This window comes from Aspergillus fischeri, genomic scaffold (assembly GCF_000149645.3).
Source record: "Aspergillus fischeri NRRL 181 1099437636261 genomic scaffold, whole genome shotgun sequence".
Lineage (NCBI taxonomy): Eukaryota > Fungi > Ascomycota > Eurotiomycetes > Eurotiales > Aspergillaceae > Aspergillus > Aspergillus fischeri.
The window spans coordinates 845,508-860,451 of NW_001509765.1; the positions used below are offsets into that span (position 1 = coordinate 845,508).

Consider the following 14,944-nt stretch of genomic DNA (forward strand, 5'->3'; position numbering starts at 1 on the left):
AGTAATGAACATAGAGCCTATACTTCACATATTACAGGCCAACATCTGGCACTCACGCGAGCAAGTCATGATGCACCTCTTTGGTGATAAAGGGGTATAGAAGCTCAAGATCCTGGCCATCCAGGAGCCAAGCGTCAACCAGTATACCACGCCAGTTTCTACCTACTCACAGGCCCTTAGGGGCCAATTCCATGTTCTACTGCAGCCTATGGCCCCAGAAGACATAGCAGACACCCCCCAGGTTTGCTTCTTTGTTAATAAATACCTCAACCAGAGACCTGATCTATAAAGCACTGGTGCCGCGACCTTAGCACCCTGACGCTCCAGCTTCCAGGGCAACACCTGGCCCATGTCCATAACATCTATAACCCAAGCCCACAGTTCACCCAGCAGCCTAGCGCTCTAGGCCTGCTGCAGCAGGCACTCACTACCTCTGGGGACCATATAGTGACTAGAGACTTCAATCTCCACCACCCAATGTGGGTAAGCCAGGGCTATCAGCACCATCATGAAGCAGCGGACCAACTGATCAACATCATGGGAGAGCATGGCCTAGAGCTGCTCACCCCGCCTGGCACCACTACATATGAAAAGATAGTGGAAGGCCAGCCCCAGCACATGATAATTAATTTGATATAGGCCTCCACAGAGCTGGCAGACCGGCTAGTCCAGTGCCATGACCACCGCGACTGGATCCACGCCGCAGACCATGTGCCCATGCTAACAGAATTCGACCTCTCCCTCTCACCTCGCGTGGAGATACGCCATCAACAATGGCGAGAAGCCAACTGGGAAGCCTTCCTAGGGGCACTGGCAGCAGTGCCCATGCCGCTTAACACCCTGCACACCCCTGACCAGGCCAACAAGGCCACGGAATATTTAGTACATGCCCTAGTTGGCGCCACAGGCCCCTCCATTCTGGAAGCCCGCCTCTGTCAATTCTCCCGCGCCGGCTACACTGATGAGCTAAGGGCACTACGCACACAGGTCAACCAAGCACATTAATAGGCCCGCACGGGCAACAAAGCCGACGTGGAAGCCTACCGACAGGCCATCCATGAGCTGGAACGCCAGAGCCATAAGACGGCCACGAAGGCCCACAGGGAGCGCGTGGAAGAGGCCACTCAGGACATAGATGGCTTCTGGAGGCTAGCCCACTGGGCCTGGCGCTGCGGGGAGACGCAACCAACCTTCATACCGACCCTAATCATTGGGGACCGCGAGATAGACCGGCCTGAGAAGAAAGCCGTGGTACTACGGGAGGCCCTATTCCCTCCACCCCCAGAGGCGGACCTAACCGACACAGCTGGCTATGACTACCCAGAGCCAATTCTAATACCCCTAGTGACTGAGGAGGAGGTCACATGCGCAGTGAAGCGCGTAGCGCCCCTTAAGGCTCCAGGCCCAGATGGCATACTAAATGCGGCAATCCAGAGGGCCCTTCCAATGATCGGACCATACCTGACACACCTCTTCAACGCCTGCCTCTCGCTCGGCTATTGCCCTAGGCACTTCCGCGAATCGACCACTGTGGTGATTCGCAAGTCAGGGAAGCCAGACTACACAACCCTAAAGGCATACTGGCCCATCGCGCTGCTCAGCACGATAGGGAAGGCGCTGGAAGCTGTCATCGCCACACGGATAAGCTACCTTGTGGAAACCTACGGGCTTCTCCCCACTAACCATGTTGGGGGGAGGCGCGGCCATTCATGCAAACACGCCATCCACCTGCTACTAGAGCAGGTGCATGCAGCCTGGCGTGCTGATAGCTGGGTCGCGAGCTTGCTCACCCTGGACGTCTCTGGCGCATTTAATAATGTATCTCACCAGCGGCTCCTCCATAACCTACGCAAACGGCGCATCCCCACCAATATCATCAACTGGATAGTGAGCTTCCTTAGCGAACGCTGGACCATGTTAGCTCTGCTGGAGGGCCCCATGGGCCGGTATAGAGTGAACATGGGTATCCCCCAGGGCTCCCCGCTCTCCCTAATACTATACCTATTCTTCAACGCCGACCTAATTGATGAGATACATGCGGCCTTCCCCGGCCAGGTCATGGTCACAGGCTACATCGACGATATCTGTATACTTGTCTGGAGTAAGTCAGCCCTGGTGAACTACCGCCGGCTAGAGCGAATACATGCCCTCGCAGAACACTGGGAAGCGCGGCATGCCTCCCAATTCAATCCAGCTAAATATAGCCTCATCCATCTCTCGTCCCAACATCGCGGTATACCGAGGCCCCTAGGCCCGCTGGACCCAGGGGCCTGGTTCTGTGACACTAAGGTCATGCCGGGCCCGTCCTTGAAATATTTGGGCGTCTATCTTGATGAGAATCTCACTGGCGCAGTGCATGTAGATCATATCCGGAGGAAGGCAGCCCACCTTATCTCAGCGCTTAGCTCCATTGCGGGCTCAACATGGGGAGTAGGCCTGCTGCACCTCCGACGCATGTACACCGCGGTGCTATGGCCGCAGATCGCGTACGCGTGCTCGACCTGGTTCGTACGGGGTGGCTTTGGCTTCAAAGGGGCCGAAGCGGCGGTCCGCAGGGCACTGGAATCTATCTAGTACCAAGCCCTGTACCGCATAGCCGGCGCCTTCCGCACCACGGCCCGCGCAGCCCTAGAGGTCTGCCTTAACATGCCACTAGCGATGCTGAATCTTGCCCGGACGGCGGAGGAGACATGTGCATGGCTAATGACATCACCACTATGTTGGGAGCTGCACGCCATACAGTCATTAGGCCGGAGGCCGGAGGGCTCACAATACGCGGACCCCGACAAGGACCCCTTGACCTCCCTGCTAGAGCGCCTGGAGCGCCAGCTCCCAGACTAGCTTGGCATCGCCCCTACTAATATCAAAACGATTGAACCGTTCATGGTCAGCCCTTGGTGGCGGCCACCCGACACCATGGTTGCAGACACCTGGGAGAAGGCCCTAGAGGAACACTGTAAGGTGCTCACTGGGGCCCGTGGCCCAAGCACGATCATTACATACATAGATGGGAGTGGAACTGATAAGGGAGTCAGTGCAGCAGTGGTATCTCCCCTAGGGAACCGGGCGTGCCAGCTTGAATCACTGGACACACATACTGTGTATGCAGCAGAGCTCTGCGGCATAGAACTAGCCTTATACCTAGCCACGCGCGCGGAAAGCCCCATCACCCGATTCCTGAACCCCCAGAGGGAACGCCGAATCACTATCTTCACCAACAACCAAGCAGCGATTCGGGCCTGCGCAGAGCCGAAGAGCTCATCCGGCCAGCACTATACATAATGGATTGTCAGGCTACTTGACCACCTCCATGCAGAGGGGTGGTGGGTACAGCTATAGTGGCTCCCTGGGCATGAGGGGGTCTATGGCAACAAACGGGCCGACCAGCTGGCCAAAGGAGCCGCGGACAGCGTGGGGGCCAGTAGGCCAGCGCTGGTGCTCTACGCCTCGCTACGTCGTCGCCTCCGGGTCTTACTAAGGGAACGCTGGCGCCAACTCTGGGCCGACCACGACCACGGCGCATCCCTTCGGAGGGTCATCACGACCCCGAGCCGCGCGGTGCTCCGGCTCCACGCGGGCCTGCGACGCGCGGCGAGCTCGGTGGTGGTCCAGATGCAGACGGGCAAGATCGCTCTAGCCAGCTATCTTGGCTCCTTCGGTGCACTACCAACGACGGATTGCGCCTGCGGCCTCGGCCGCCAGGATGTTCAGCACATACTAATCACCTGCCCGACCTACGCGAGGCTCCGGCTCCGCACGGTCTGGCGGCGCTCACAGGAGACTAACTATGTTCGCCTGCTCTGCAAGCCAGAGTTAGTATAGCAAGCCACCCGCTTCATGATTGCTACAAGGCTCCTAGGCCAGTTCCGGGGCTTACCAGACACATTCCAGGTTAGCGACAAGGGTGGCGACCCCTAACCTGCGCACCGCCATGGCTCGCTTGCAGGCTTATTCGATGAGGAAGAACACTAGGCTAAGCGCCCTTCGGGGCGTTCAGATCATCTAGACGCGGAGATAGGGGCAGCGAGCATTACACTGGGTGTATCTACGGGGGGATAGGGACAATTAGACCCGCTGTGGATTCAGTGTATGTAAGATAGCAGCGGCCTACCCAGCCGCCGGCAGGGACCTGCCGCCACTCGGCCGATAGGGCTGACAGATGCGTGAATGAGAATAATAATAATAATAATAATAATACCTTCACTCACCCACACTCACACTATGGTTTAGCGTCTCTCACCCGTAAAGCAGCAGGCCTTCAAGGGCGCATATAACTTCCGACCACGTTGATAATACTGGCTTAAGTACGGCTGAGCGGACGGGAAGCCCTGTTTTCCACTCCCTATGGTCGTATGTGCAATCAGACGTCCTTTTTTAATTAAACTGGATCGTCAACAGGCAATTCCATGTGCACCTTTGCCTTACAATCCTTGTCAGGGGACGGAGGCTGGAGCTCACTCCGGGAGAAAACGAGATACGTCGACTTCTGTAGCGTCCGGGGAACGTCTGGACTTCCGCCGCCAAATGGGTCCCTCGCTGATCTTTCCACAATTGATGTCGCTTGTCTCGTTTTCAATGATGCACGAAGAGGGATGGCTGTGAGTCTCATCCCAACGCATCTCGTTAACAGCAGGGAGTCAGTCAAGGACACCCTTAGGGTGACTACGGATTACTGTTGACGGACTCAGAAGCATAGCAACACAAGCTACAAGTTGCACGGGCTCTTGTACATGAATTCTCCTGTCATCAGCCCGAGCCGTTCGACTGTCTGTGGGATTGTCTCCTCACAAAGTCCACAGTCTGCAGGCCTAATTGCCGACTCAAAATCACATTCATACAGATCGCAGTAGTGCGGATCGGACTGCAGTTGAGGATGAAGCTACAGTCAGTAGCAAGTGAAATTGCCGGGGTCCCTGTTCAAGGAATACAGTCAGGCTGGTGTGGGTGCAACAAGCAACAAGCAGTGGGTCCATAGTAGGCAATTCAGCTAGTGGCATGTCAAGAGAATTTCACATTGAACATGAACAGGGGTAAAGCCGTTGACGTGATAATTCGAGACTCCAGTGTCGTCGGGAGCCTGATCATTCGCCTATTCGTCTAGCTCAAAGCTCGATCACGCACGCTGCAGGTACAAAGCACCTTCCATCAATGATGGTCGGCAATTTCCCCAAAAGGTCACATACTGAAGAGTGCAGGGGCGGTAATTTGACAGCGCAGATCCCGTCCAAACTCCAAACAGCAAAGTCGAACAATGTGAGAAATGATCAGGCTTGTCTCGCTGCTCCAGCCTCCCGCCATCCACAAGCAAATGTGACAGAGCAATTTTACCAGGAGGATGAGAGCACTAGCAGGCCCTTTTCCCTCAGTTTCTGATGTTGGATCCTTCAGGTCAACTTCGTGATTTTCTTGACCTCCTCCTCGCGCAAGGTTAAATAGTCCCCTTCTGCCCCCTCGAAATCCACTTCTTATTCCAACCCAAGCATTCTCTGCAACTCTCTTAGGCCTCGTCCCCTGCTGCGCTCGCTCACTTTTCGTTTGCCTCTGCTCTCTACCCGGGTTCTCATCTTCACTCGTCGAATTCGTCCTTTTCCTTTTTGCTTCTTCGCGAAAATGACTGCCGTTCGCAGGCGTAGTAAGAAGCACCGTGGCACGGCCCTAACCAAAGCGCGCAAAGGTAAGAAAAGGAGGCAGACCAATGTGCAATCGAGTTGCTTGACATAACCCGTGACTTCAAAAAGGGCTGGTCGACGGACACGCGCAGGAGGCCAGTCAAAACACCCATCAAAGATTCTCATCAAAAATCAGTGGCGCTGCTGCACGAGCGGGGAGAGCAGCTTTCCGAGGCCGACTCCTGTTCACGCTGCCGATGTGGTAAAGGCGTGTGGTAGTCGTGCGGGGTGGCGCCTATTTACAAAATCAAACACTTTATACTTATGCATGCTCGAATTGTATTGATTACAACCGCCTTTCTGAGTGCTCTTTGCGCGGGAACTTTGAGGCAAACGGAGGAAGCGCTTGGGTTGATGATCCTGAGAAGACGAAGACGAAGTAAATGGACTGCCTTCGACTCATCCTGTGGTACGCATGCTGATTGAAGTCCAGGGGAATCGTTCAGCGCGGCGGGTTGCTTGCCTTCATCAAGCAGGAAGAACTCGAACGAATTGAACGAGAAAGGAAACGTCAGGCAGAACCCAAACGGATTCGACGAGAACGTGAACGTCAGCGTGAACGCGAGGTCGAGTCGGAAGCCCTGTCTCGGAAAGGGCGACGAACCAAAGTATCAGTCGTGGTCCAGTCATCTCCTCCTGCCACCAAGCAGTCCTCTTGTGTGAAGATAGAAGACCGAACGCTGCGACAGTCCACCGAGCCTCTCAAGGAAAGGGACCTCTTGCGCGTGGGAGAGTCAATTATCAAGACTGAGGACTTGCTTTTCGGGCTCCGTGCCCGCAAAGAGGTATTGGAGCGGCGCCTCAGACGCCAGGGTAACGTGCGAGTAAGGACGAAGACTCATCGGCGTTGTCGGATTCACCGAGCGATTCGGACACCTCGGTCTCTTCGGGCTCCTCCAACTCTTCACATCATTCAAAGAGTTCAGCGACTTCGGTTACGTCGTACATGGCGGACACTTCGTCCACTTGCGACTCCTGGGGGCGAGGGCTCTGATTTGGACGTGTAGGCCAGGGCTGGGTTGAAGAGTTGAGGTTTCGCAATTATACTGGAGGACAAAGGCTCTTTCCTTTTTTTCCTTTCCTATGTTCTTTTCTTCTGTTTTCTTTCTTATTCGCAATTTTCAAATTGCAAAAGCGCCGGAATACTATTGAATTGGTCGTTCTTTTCGCTTGTTCTTTCTGTCTGTTCTTTCTGCATGTCTGTTCGGCTTGCCGTCCTCGACTCTGTCGTCTGATTTCTCTTGACTAATGTTTGTCCTCCTGTGTTTGCTGTTTCAAATTCTGCGCTACATGAATCTGTGACCATTGTTGTTTCCAGGAAGATATAAACTCGTTACAAGTGTGTGGTTAGTTTCTTATTCCGAATGTATCTGGACTTCGGTTTTGTAGCCCGTGAAGTTTCGACTTGGAACCCTCCTCTCGAACAGAATATCCAGCTCCTCAAAGGTCCTCCCTCTGGTCTCCGGGAGACACAGAAAGCAGTATATAGTACACAACAGACTCGTCCCTGCGAAGAGGAACCCCAATTTGCCCTTCCAATTCCCCTCGTCCTCGTTCATGGCGTAGGGAATGACAACCGCAAAGACAATTGACCAGACGTAGCAACTGACGGTGGCTAAAGCGATGGTCAGCCCCCGGAGTTTCACCGACGAGACTTCCGCCAGCAGCACGTAGCAGAACGGGCCAAGCGTCAGATCGTAGACGAAATTGCAGACGAGCATAAGTCCGCATTGCGCCCAGGTCGTACTCGTCCGGCGCGGAGCAAGATCAATCGCCCCGATGGCGAGCTGCAGGACCATCAACGACGCACAGCCGACCAGGTACATTGTCCGACGGCCGATGTACGACAGCAGAAACCATGAGAGGCACGTCCCGAGCAGCCCGATGGCCGTCAGACCAATATTCATCGAGAACGCATGCGAGGCGTCCAGCCCCGCCACCTCCATGAAATGCACGGCGTAGTTGATGAAAAAGACGTTCCCAGTGAACGCCTGCATATTGTACGCCATCACGCAGATCACCAGCCGGCGGAGATTCGGACCCCGCAGACATTCCCGATACGTCGGTCGGTCGCCCTGGAAGCTTTCCTCCAGCCGTAGCGTCTCCCGGATATGCGCCAGTTTGCGAGCCACGTGGACCTCGGCCGCAGGTGCGGTTGTCAGCCGACGCAATGAGATGGTCGCGGCGTCGTCCCGGCCTTGCTTGCAGAGCCAGTACGGTGGGTCGGGGACGAAGGCGACCAGCAGCAGCATGACTGTCGGGAGAGCCCACTGTGCCGCGATGGGGATCTTGTACGACCACGTGGTGTCCATGGCTGCTGTACCCTTGAGGATCCCCGAGGCAATCAGCGAGCCGATCGAGAAGGCGAGGTTGGTCATTGTCGCGACGAACCCGCGCAGCACGAGCGGGGTGACCTCGCTTACGTACGCGGAGGCGCAGATCGGGTAGAAGGCGATGATGCAGCCGTTCACCAGCTCGCCAACAAACAGTTGGGCGGGCGTGTGGCTGAAGAACTGGACGAAGATGAAGCCGATGGAGAGGCATGAGCAAATGGTGATCATCACGCGTGGACCGAAACGATCGTAGGCCAATCCCGACAGGAAAGCCCCTATGATGGCGCCGAGGAGCGTGGCGTAGTTGAAGGCTGACAGCCACCGGGCGGCGATGATGTACTCTCCTTCATGCTGGTAGCCGTAGGTCCGCTTGAAGACGTCTAGTCCGACTATACTGCGCACGATACCTCCGTCCTAAGAGGTCAGATGGAATTCTTAACACGATTGACGGGATGCTTACAATGCCCTTGAGCACGGTCGCCTGTCGGGGTCAGCATGATCGTCCTAATGGCACGAATGTCCCAGTCCTCACGTACCAGATTCATAAACAATCCCCAAGTCACTGCAGGCCAGTGTTGTCGCAGTGCAACCCAAAACGTCAGCGAATGTTCGTCATTGGTGAATTCAAGCGACCGTTGAGAGTCGCCGAGGGTGCAGGCGCGGATGGACTGCACCAACGCCGTGCCTTTTTCAGTCATTGCCATCGTCCCTGACACTCCTGAGGAACAATCCGCGCGGGATCAAGCATTTGAATGTCTACTGCGCAATTCGAGATTGTAATAGCGCTCACAAGGTCCCTCGCGTTGAATCGTGGCCATTCGATGGTCTCCAATCAGCCGCCGAGTATTTTTCGTCGACCTCCGCTTCCTGCTCAATCCGTCGCCTTGGCAGATCTCCACGGTCGGCAAGCTGCGATGAAGGAGAATCTGCCATAAGGACGAGGACCATTCGGATCTCAAAAATCTATGCTGGTAGCCAGATACTGGTGCAAGATAATAGGCAAACGAAACACTTGTTTCGCTGTCGTGTTACCGCTGCGGAGGACTTCCGACGCTCTCAAACAGAAGAAATTGAGCAAAGACATAGGAATTTCCGACGTACGACTATTTCATGGTGAATATGTAGCATATATAATTGTATATCCACATAATTAGTTCACCGAGACTCGGTTCTCATCGTGCAATTGGGTTCGATGGAGGGAGCTCTGACTCTGAGACCAAGGAGAGCAGGTGGTGATCACATGACTTGACTTCGGTTGGGGCACACGGTCGCACTGGGCTCTACCGCAGTACTTGGAAGAGTGTCCTCTTAGTCTAGAATTAGCTACTAAAACCATTACAGTCCACGAAACACAGTTTTCATCACTGATCGATCCGCTCCAAACCCAGTTACGTGCGAACTGACCGCTGAGCCTGAGTTTCGAGGTTGGATTCGGACGCTGATTGTGGACAAGCCACTGGGTGGCTAGAGACGTAGGTGGCTGTGCTGTGCTCGAGAGGCTGGAGTTAAGCGAGGTCACGGGACGGATGGGGCTGGGCGATGTGAAGCCACACATACATGCGCCACACAGTGCTCAAGCCACATGCGTCAGATTCGCAGAGCTTCAATTCATGAACCTAAATCACATACTCTGTTACATTTAGGAATCTCTCGGAGTAATCATTAGATTTGCCGTCTTTGGCTCCTTCATGAAGCTGTTCTGACACATTTGATATACACTGTGATGACACTAGCGCTTCGCATGAAGTATTTCGGGAGTCCAAGTGCGGTCATCTCCAGCTCGTCAACCTACCTCTCCGAAGAAATACCCTTCACCTCGTCCAAAATTGTACCAGAGACATAGCAGTAGACGTAGTTTTGAACATAAGGCTAAAATGAACGTAATACTCACCTCGTGGCCCATAGCGCTGATGGAAGGCTCGAGGTCGGAGGACAGTCCTCTTTTTCGTCCGGTCGACTGCACTCGATTATTGAGCAAAAGACAGCCGAAGTTCGATACCTACCTTCCATGCGTACCTAGTAAGTGTGTTCGACGGTGGTATTGCTGATTTAATCGAACACTACCTGTGCCAGTTGTTCTTCGTCCGCTGTCGATGATCGGACACATCGCAACGACTTCCTATTCGCATGACTATCAGACGAACGTATAAATAGCAGAATAGATCTTTGGTCAAACGTTCCATGACTAACTGAGTAGTCATAGTACGCTCAGTTTGTGCAATTACGCCCTCGTACGTTTGTTCGTTCGTGTCCTGCGCCTGCCGCAGTCTTGATATATTTTCGATGCTTACACTGTTCAGATCTTGCGCATCCAATGTGTTAGGTACACCTGACTACAATTGAATGCAAACCATCAACACAATGTCGGTAGGTTCAAATCTCCATACTGCTTGGTCCATCCTTAATCAAGAAGTCAAGGAGTGACTGGCACTCAGGAAAAGGAACCGTACCTCGATCATGCGAGATTACAAGCAATGTCTCATACGAAACCATTCGTTTTCACCACAATGAAACCCGTCAACTGCACAAGAGAGCAAGCTTTACTGGGGGCGTCATGCTGAATGCTGGTAAGTTCTGAACCTGCTACGCATCACCGGTGACGTTAACAAAAGCCTCGGACACTCCTTGATTCGTCCAGACTTAATGACCCCACTCCTCGCCAGTACCCCAGACGTACGGCTGTCCGTGTTATAAGAAGAGACTCTCTCCAAAAGAATCTATCCCGATATACAAGCACGACAAGATCTTTGAACACAGCAAGGGGCACGGCTTGCTGTCTTGTACTTGATCGAGCACCTCAGGAACAGAGACAAGGACCGTAGCTTTCATTCTGAGTTGCACTGCGACACTGGCCAGTGGTGATCGGATTCAGCGCCCTGTATTATTTGCCAGCACCCATTTGGTTTCCTCAATACATTTGATAACAATTTCCCCATCACTGAGGACCTGCTTTCTGGGAGCTCAGCAAAAGCTTAGAAAATTTCGAGGACAGGACACCAGACGAGAAAATCTTCGCCTTTGGCTGTATACGGTCGAAGTCAAGCTACACCGTGAGCCCTAACACCCCGAGGGATAGTTAATCCAATTGACAGCAGGAAGCTGGCGACACAAACTCTGAGAGACTCGAGGGAAGCAACGCTGGCGGAGGAGAGAATACGTAACAAGCAGACGGGCGAGGGGAATTTGCTCGAGAAGACCAGTGATTGTTAGCAACCCAGGAATTTCGAAAGACAGAAGGGGCTGCCCTTTTTGTCCCGAAAGACTCCTCAAAAAGATCGCATACGAGCTTTGTGCTTCAGAGACTTACCATCGAATTTGAACCCAGCTCAGGAACCACCCAAGTTCTTCCCATCAGGCTTTACACAACATAATAACGAGAGCCGTTTGAATTACAAGCTGACTAGACCTAATGACTCGCACACCCAACACAAAAGATTCAAATTGACCCGAAATACCACCACCAATAACAGCAACGATGACTCGAGGAAGAAGCGGCGTACCCAGAACACCCAGACCTCTCAAGCCCTGGCACAGCCAATGTACCTCCACCCGTTTATTTTGATACCGAATCAGTACTCCCATCGTGGACACGGTTTGCTTGGGTGTTGCCTTACTGACCGGCAGGTCTGCAACATCAATGTGAACTGCACCCATTCCTTCGCAATTCAGAGCATGAGCATGCAAAGCCTTATAATCACTATTCGATGGAAATTGCTACTCGCAGGTATGACATTGGATCGGTTGTGCAAAGTGTGCTTCGCTAGCAGGCCCTCGCTCTTGACTGTCCGTGTATTCTTCGTGGTAATCCCGTCGTAGTAGTAATCTGATGACTATTTTTGGTAAACTACCCCGCAGACTCAGTCTCTCCATTGTGGTATGCGTTGGACTCGCTGTCTTTCGCTTTCTTATAGGTCTTGTGCTCGTGTCCATGATTCTTATGGGGTCGATTCTGTTGGAAGCCGCCACCTGGGAGGCTGGGAGATATGGGATACTCGAACGATTCTGAGGCGGGCTTTGAGACCCGCTGTATCATCGGGTCACCCCGTATATGTGGCAGGTTGCCACTTGGTGATGGCAATGCTTCCTCTTAGAGCAGACATTGTACGTACTGAGAGAGATATCGATCTGCTATCACATATCGTACGAACAGCTTATGGTAGCTTGTCCAGTGGATTACGCTGGTTCTTCTCAGATGTCTGGCCGATATACCTCTTGGCTAGAGAGATCTCGAACAGTTATTGGTCTACGAATATGCAGTCGAAGCCAGACTTGCCAGAGGATAAGACAACGGCTTTAACATCCGTGTGGAATTGCAGCTGCACGGCAGAGACCTTTGTCTCCCAAGACTACTAGTAGTAGCAACGGCGCATCTTTTGAATCTCGTCTGAGCCTATCTCTTCTGCATCCGCTGTCAGCAGGGCCCCCGTAACGAGCCACTACGCGTGGACACCCACGATCCTGATCCGGCACCCTGAGGATCAGAATCAGACTCTCTATCCCGATTCTCTAGCACAACGTTCGAAGATCGCTCAACATCGGCATGACACCAGTTCCTCGGGCCCGGCTGCGTATTGCGCAGTGGGGGGCATCCGGGAGGAACAGGTCATCATCAGGTCAAACTCCCAATGCAGCAACCTCGAACTCCATTTTCAGCACACTAGTCAACTCATGGTCAGTCCTACCGCCGCGATGAGCGAAAGCTTATTAGGATGTCAACCGCACGTTTGAGAGACCCACGCCGTCACGATTGCCTGCCGAATTTTTTTCGTGGGCTGGGTACTATCCGGCGGAGACGTCATCTTGCAAGCTGACGGCCTGGCAAACACTGAGCGGCTTACGACAGTGACATCCAGCATAATGAAGTCTTCCAAAGTTCCAATTCGTTGTTCCTGAACTTTACATCTTGTCCTTGAGATAAAAAGGAGAGCCTTAATAGAGGTGCTCGTCACATCACTGCCAGCGGAACATTCGGTGTAGGTGGTTGATGGTTCGAGCTGTCGTCCCGCATAGTCCACAAGCAAGCGTGCCTCCGCTTGTTCACAAGCATTGTATGTGTGATGGTAGTACATCTCTCCAGGAGAAGCATGTTTCATGTCTTGTTTCTCTTGAAAGCGACAATATCCAAGCGGTACCAATCCGAACGAATGTGGCTCTGGGATAGAGCAGCACCTGAACCATGAGTATGTTGCGTGATTGAGTGGTATAACGCCAGAGTGAGCTTGTGATTACGCGTTCGCTCTATCCATAGGGACAGGTTGCCTGCGGTATCCTTAATCAGCAATTTAACTATGGCAAGATCTCATTTCTCAGCCTGGCTCAGACTGGGGTCTCATCATCACGAAGGGAAATATCCGCATTGGTACCCGTTGTAAGCCAGGCCTTAGCAACAGGTGTATATCCGTGCTCGGCGCAAGTGCGATGAAATAGTGCTCAATCATATGCACCTAACCTTGTCATGCAGCGACAGACTTGGAGGTTTCGAGAGTGGGAGGTAGATCAATCATCCACCTAACCCGCCGGATCAATCGAGGAAGAGGGACTTTGCGGCCCTTATGTTTGACTACAGATCAGCTACAATATTCCCGTGCAGTCCACCAGAGACTAGAACACTCCTGGTGCTGGATATTGTGTTGACACTCGAGACAACTAAGACTTGAACAGATGATAGAATTATCTTTTGGTTTGGCACAGTACATTGAGATCGCTTGGAGATTACATATATATCCTTCAATGGGCAGAATCAACAACATGGGCATATTACCCGTACATGGATCGATTCCACATGTACCATCGTTAAAAGTCAACGCAACCGTGGAAACGTGAGAAAGACCCAGGCGGCCACCGGAACACTTACCAACCAGCTCGTGGTTGTGAACATAGTACGGATAGTTTGTTGGCCATGATTTGATTCGAACAATGGTGCTGTCGCACCTCGCAAGGTCATTTTAGCAACTTGGAGACCAAAGCAGCGGCAGCACATAGTCTTCGCACGTGAGACACCGTTCGAATCACAAATAGCCGTAGGTACGCATGCTTCAGATGATTTGCACTCGTAGAGAACTCCTCGATTGATTGCGATTCACATAACCGGATGTGCTATAGGTTTCAGAGTACGTTTTTCGCAGGAGTACTGGAGTTGCATATGTGGGTTGTTTTTCTGGTCTAAAACTGTCTTGGATCCGATCATGTCTGTAATAATACATTTGTTGCTTGTGGCTCCAATAAGTTCGTTAGTCCTGACTCGTTCTTTCGTCACTTTCATTATGCCTCTGCCTTATAAGTCAAAGATATCGCAATTTAACCAATCATCGCCCGGGTGGTCTAGTAATATGTAACACTGACCGCGGTTGATTGGTACCGCATGATTTTCCCCAAGCTCCTCAGTTCCCAATGCTGCGATAAGTACACTTCTTCCCTCTTAAGCACATTAGTAACTCAAGAGTAAGACTCGATCCGTAAGCTTGTTCTTTGGATCATGAGGACTAAAGAAACCCGCTATCTTCATAGTTGCCCGGGTGGTCTAGTGGTATGATTCTCGCTTAGGGATTAACCCAAGCACATCTGCGAGAGGTCCCGCGTTCGATCCGCGGCTCGGGCCTATCTTCTTTTTTTCCCTCCGCGTCTCTCGGCTCCTTTTTTTTTTTGTTTATCTCGAGTCACAGAAGTAGTGCCAGTTCCATTTCACGGACTTCCCTCCTTGGGATCTTTGAAGGTCCAGATTTTCGGCGATGGTACGGTTCTTAATACACAACGCGGCGAGAGCTTTCGTGGTAAATGTACGGCCGTGAACCGACATCGACTTATGGTATGTCAGCTCAGCGGAGTAGCGGTCAGCCATGATGATTCTTTCAAATTTAACATCGTTAGCTGTGGCCGTGAAATATCAACGGAATGCTTTGAACTCTCACAGCGCAATTACTACGCCCGGGAAAGCCTGACTCG

The 14,944-nt window shown here is 52.6% G+C and overlaps 1 protein-coding gene and 1 non-coding gene across 2 annotated transcripts, besides 3 other annotated features; one reads left to right on the plus strand and one right to left on the minus strand.

The window, feature by feature from the left end:
* Window positions 1-300: 300 nt before the first annotated feature.
* Window positions 301-3,759: a mobile genetic element.
* Window positions 3,760-4,172: 413 nt separating this feature from the next.
* Window positions 4,173-4,196: a microsatellite.
* Window positions 4,173-4,197: a microsatellite.
* A 2,827-nt stretch (window positions 4,198-7,024) lies between these two features.
* Window positions 7,025-8,706, minus strand: NFIA_031180 (putative MFS alpha-glucoside transporter; the record flags this gene model as incomplete). Its single annotated transcript, XM_001262581.1, has 2 exons — window positions 7,025-8,409; window positions 8,463-8,706. 2 exons carry the CDS (start codon window positions 8,704-8,706, stop codon window positions 7,025-7,027), a joined length of 1,629 nt encoding a protein of 542 aa, XP_001262582.1.
* Window positions 8,707-14,511: 5,805 nt separating this feature from the next.
* NFIA_031190 lies at window positions 14,512-14,600 on the plus strand. Its single transcript has one exon. It is a non-coding gene; the product is annotated as a tRNA-Pro (tRNA).
* The last annotated feature ends 344 nt before the right edge of the window (window positions 14,601-14,944 follow it).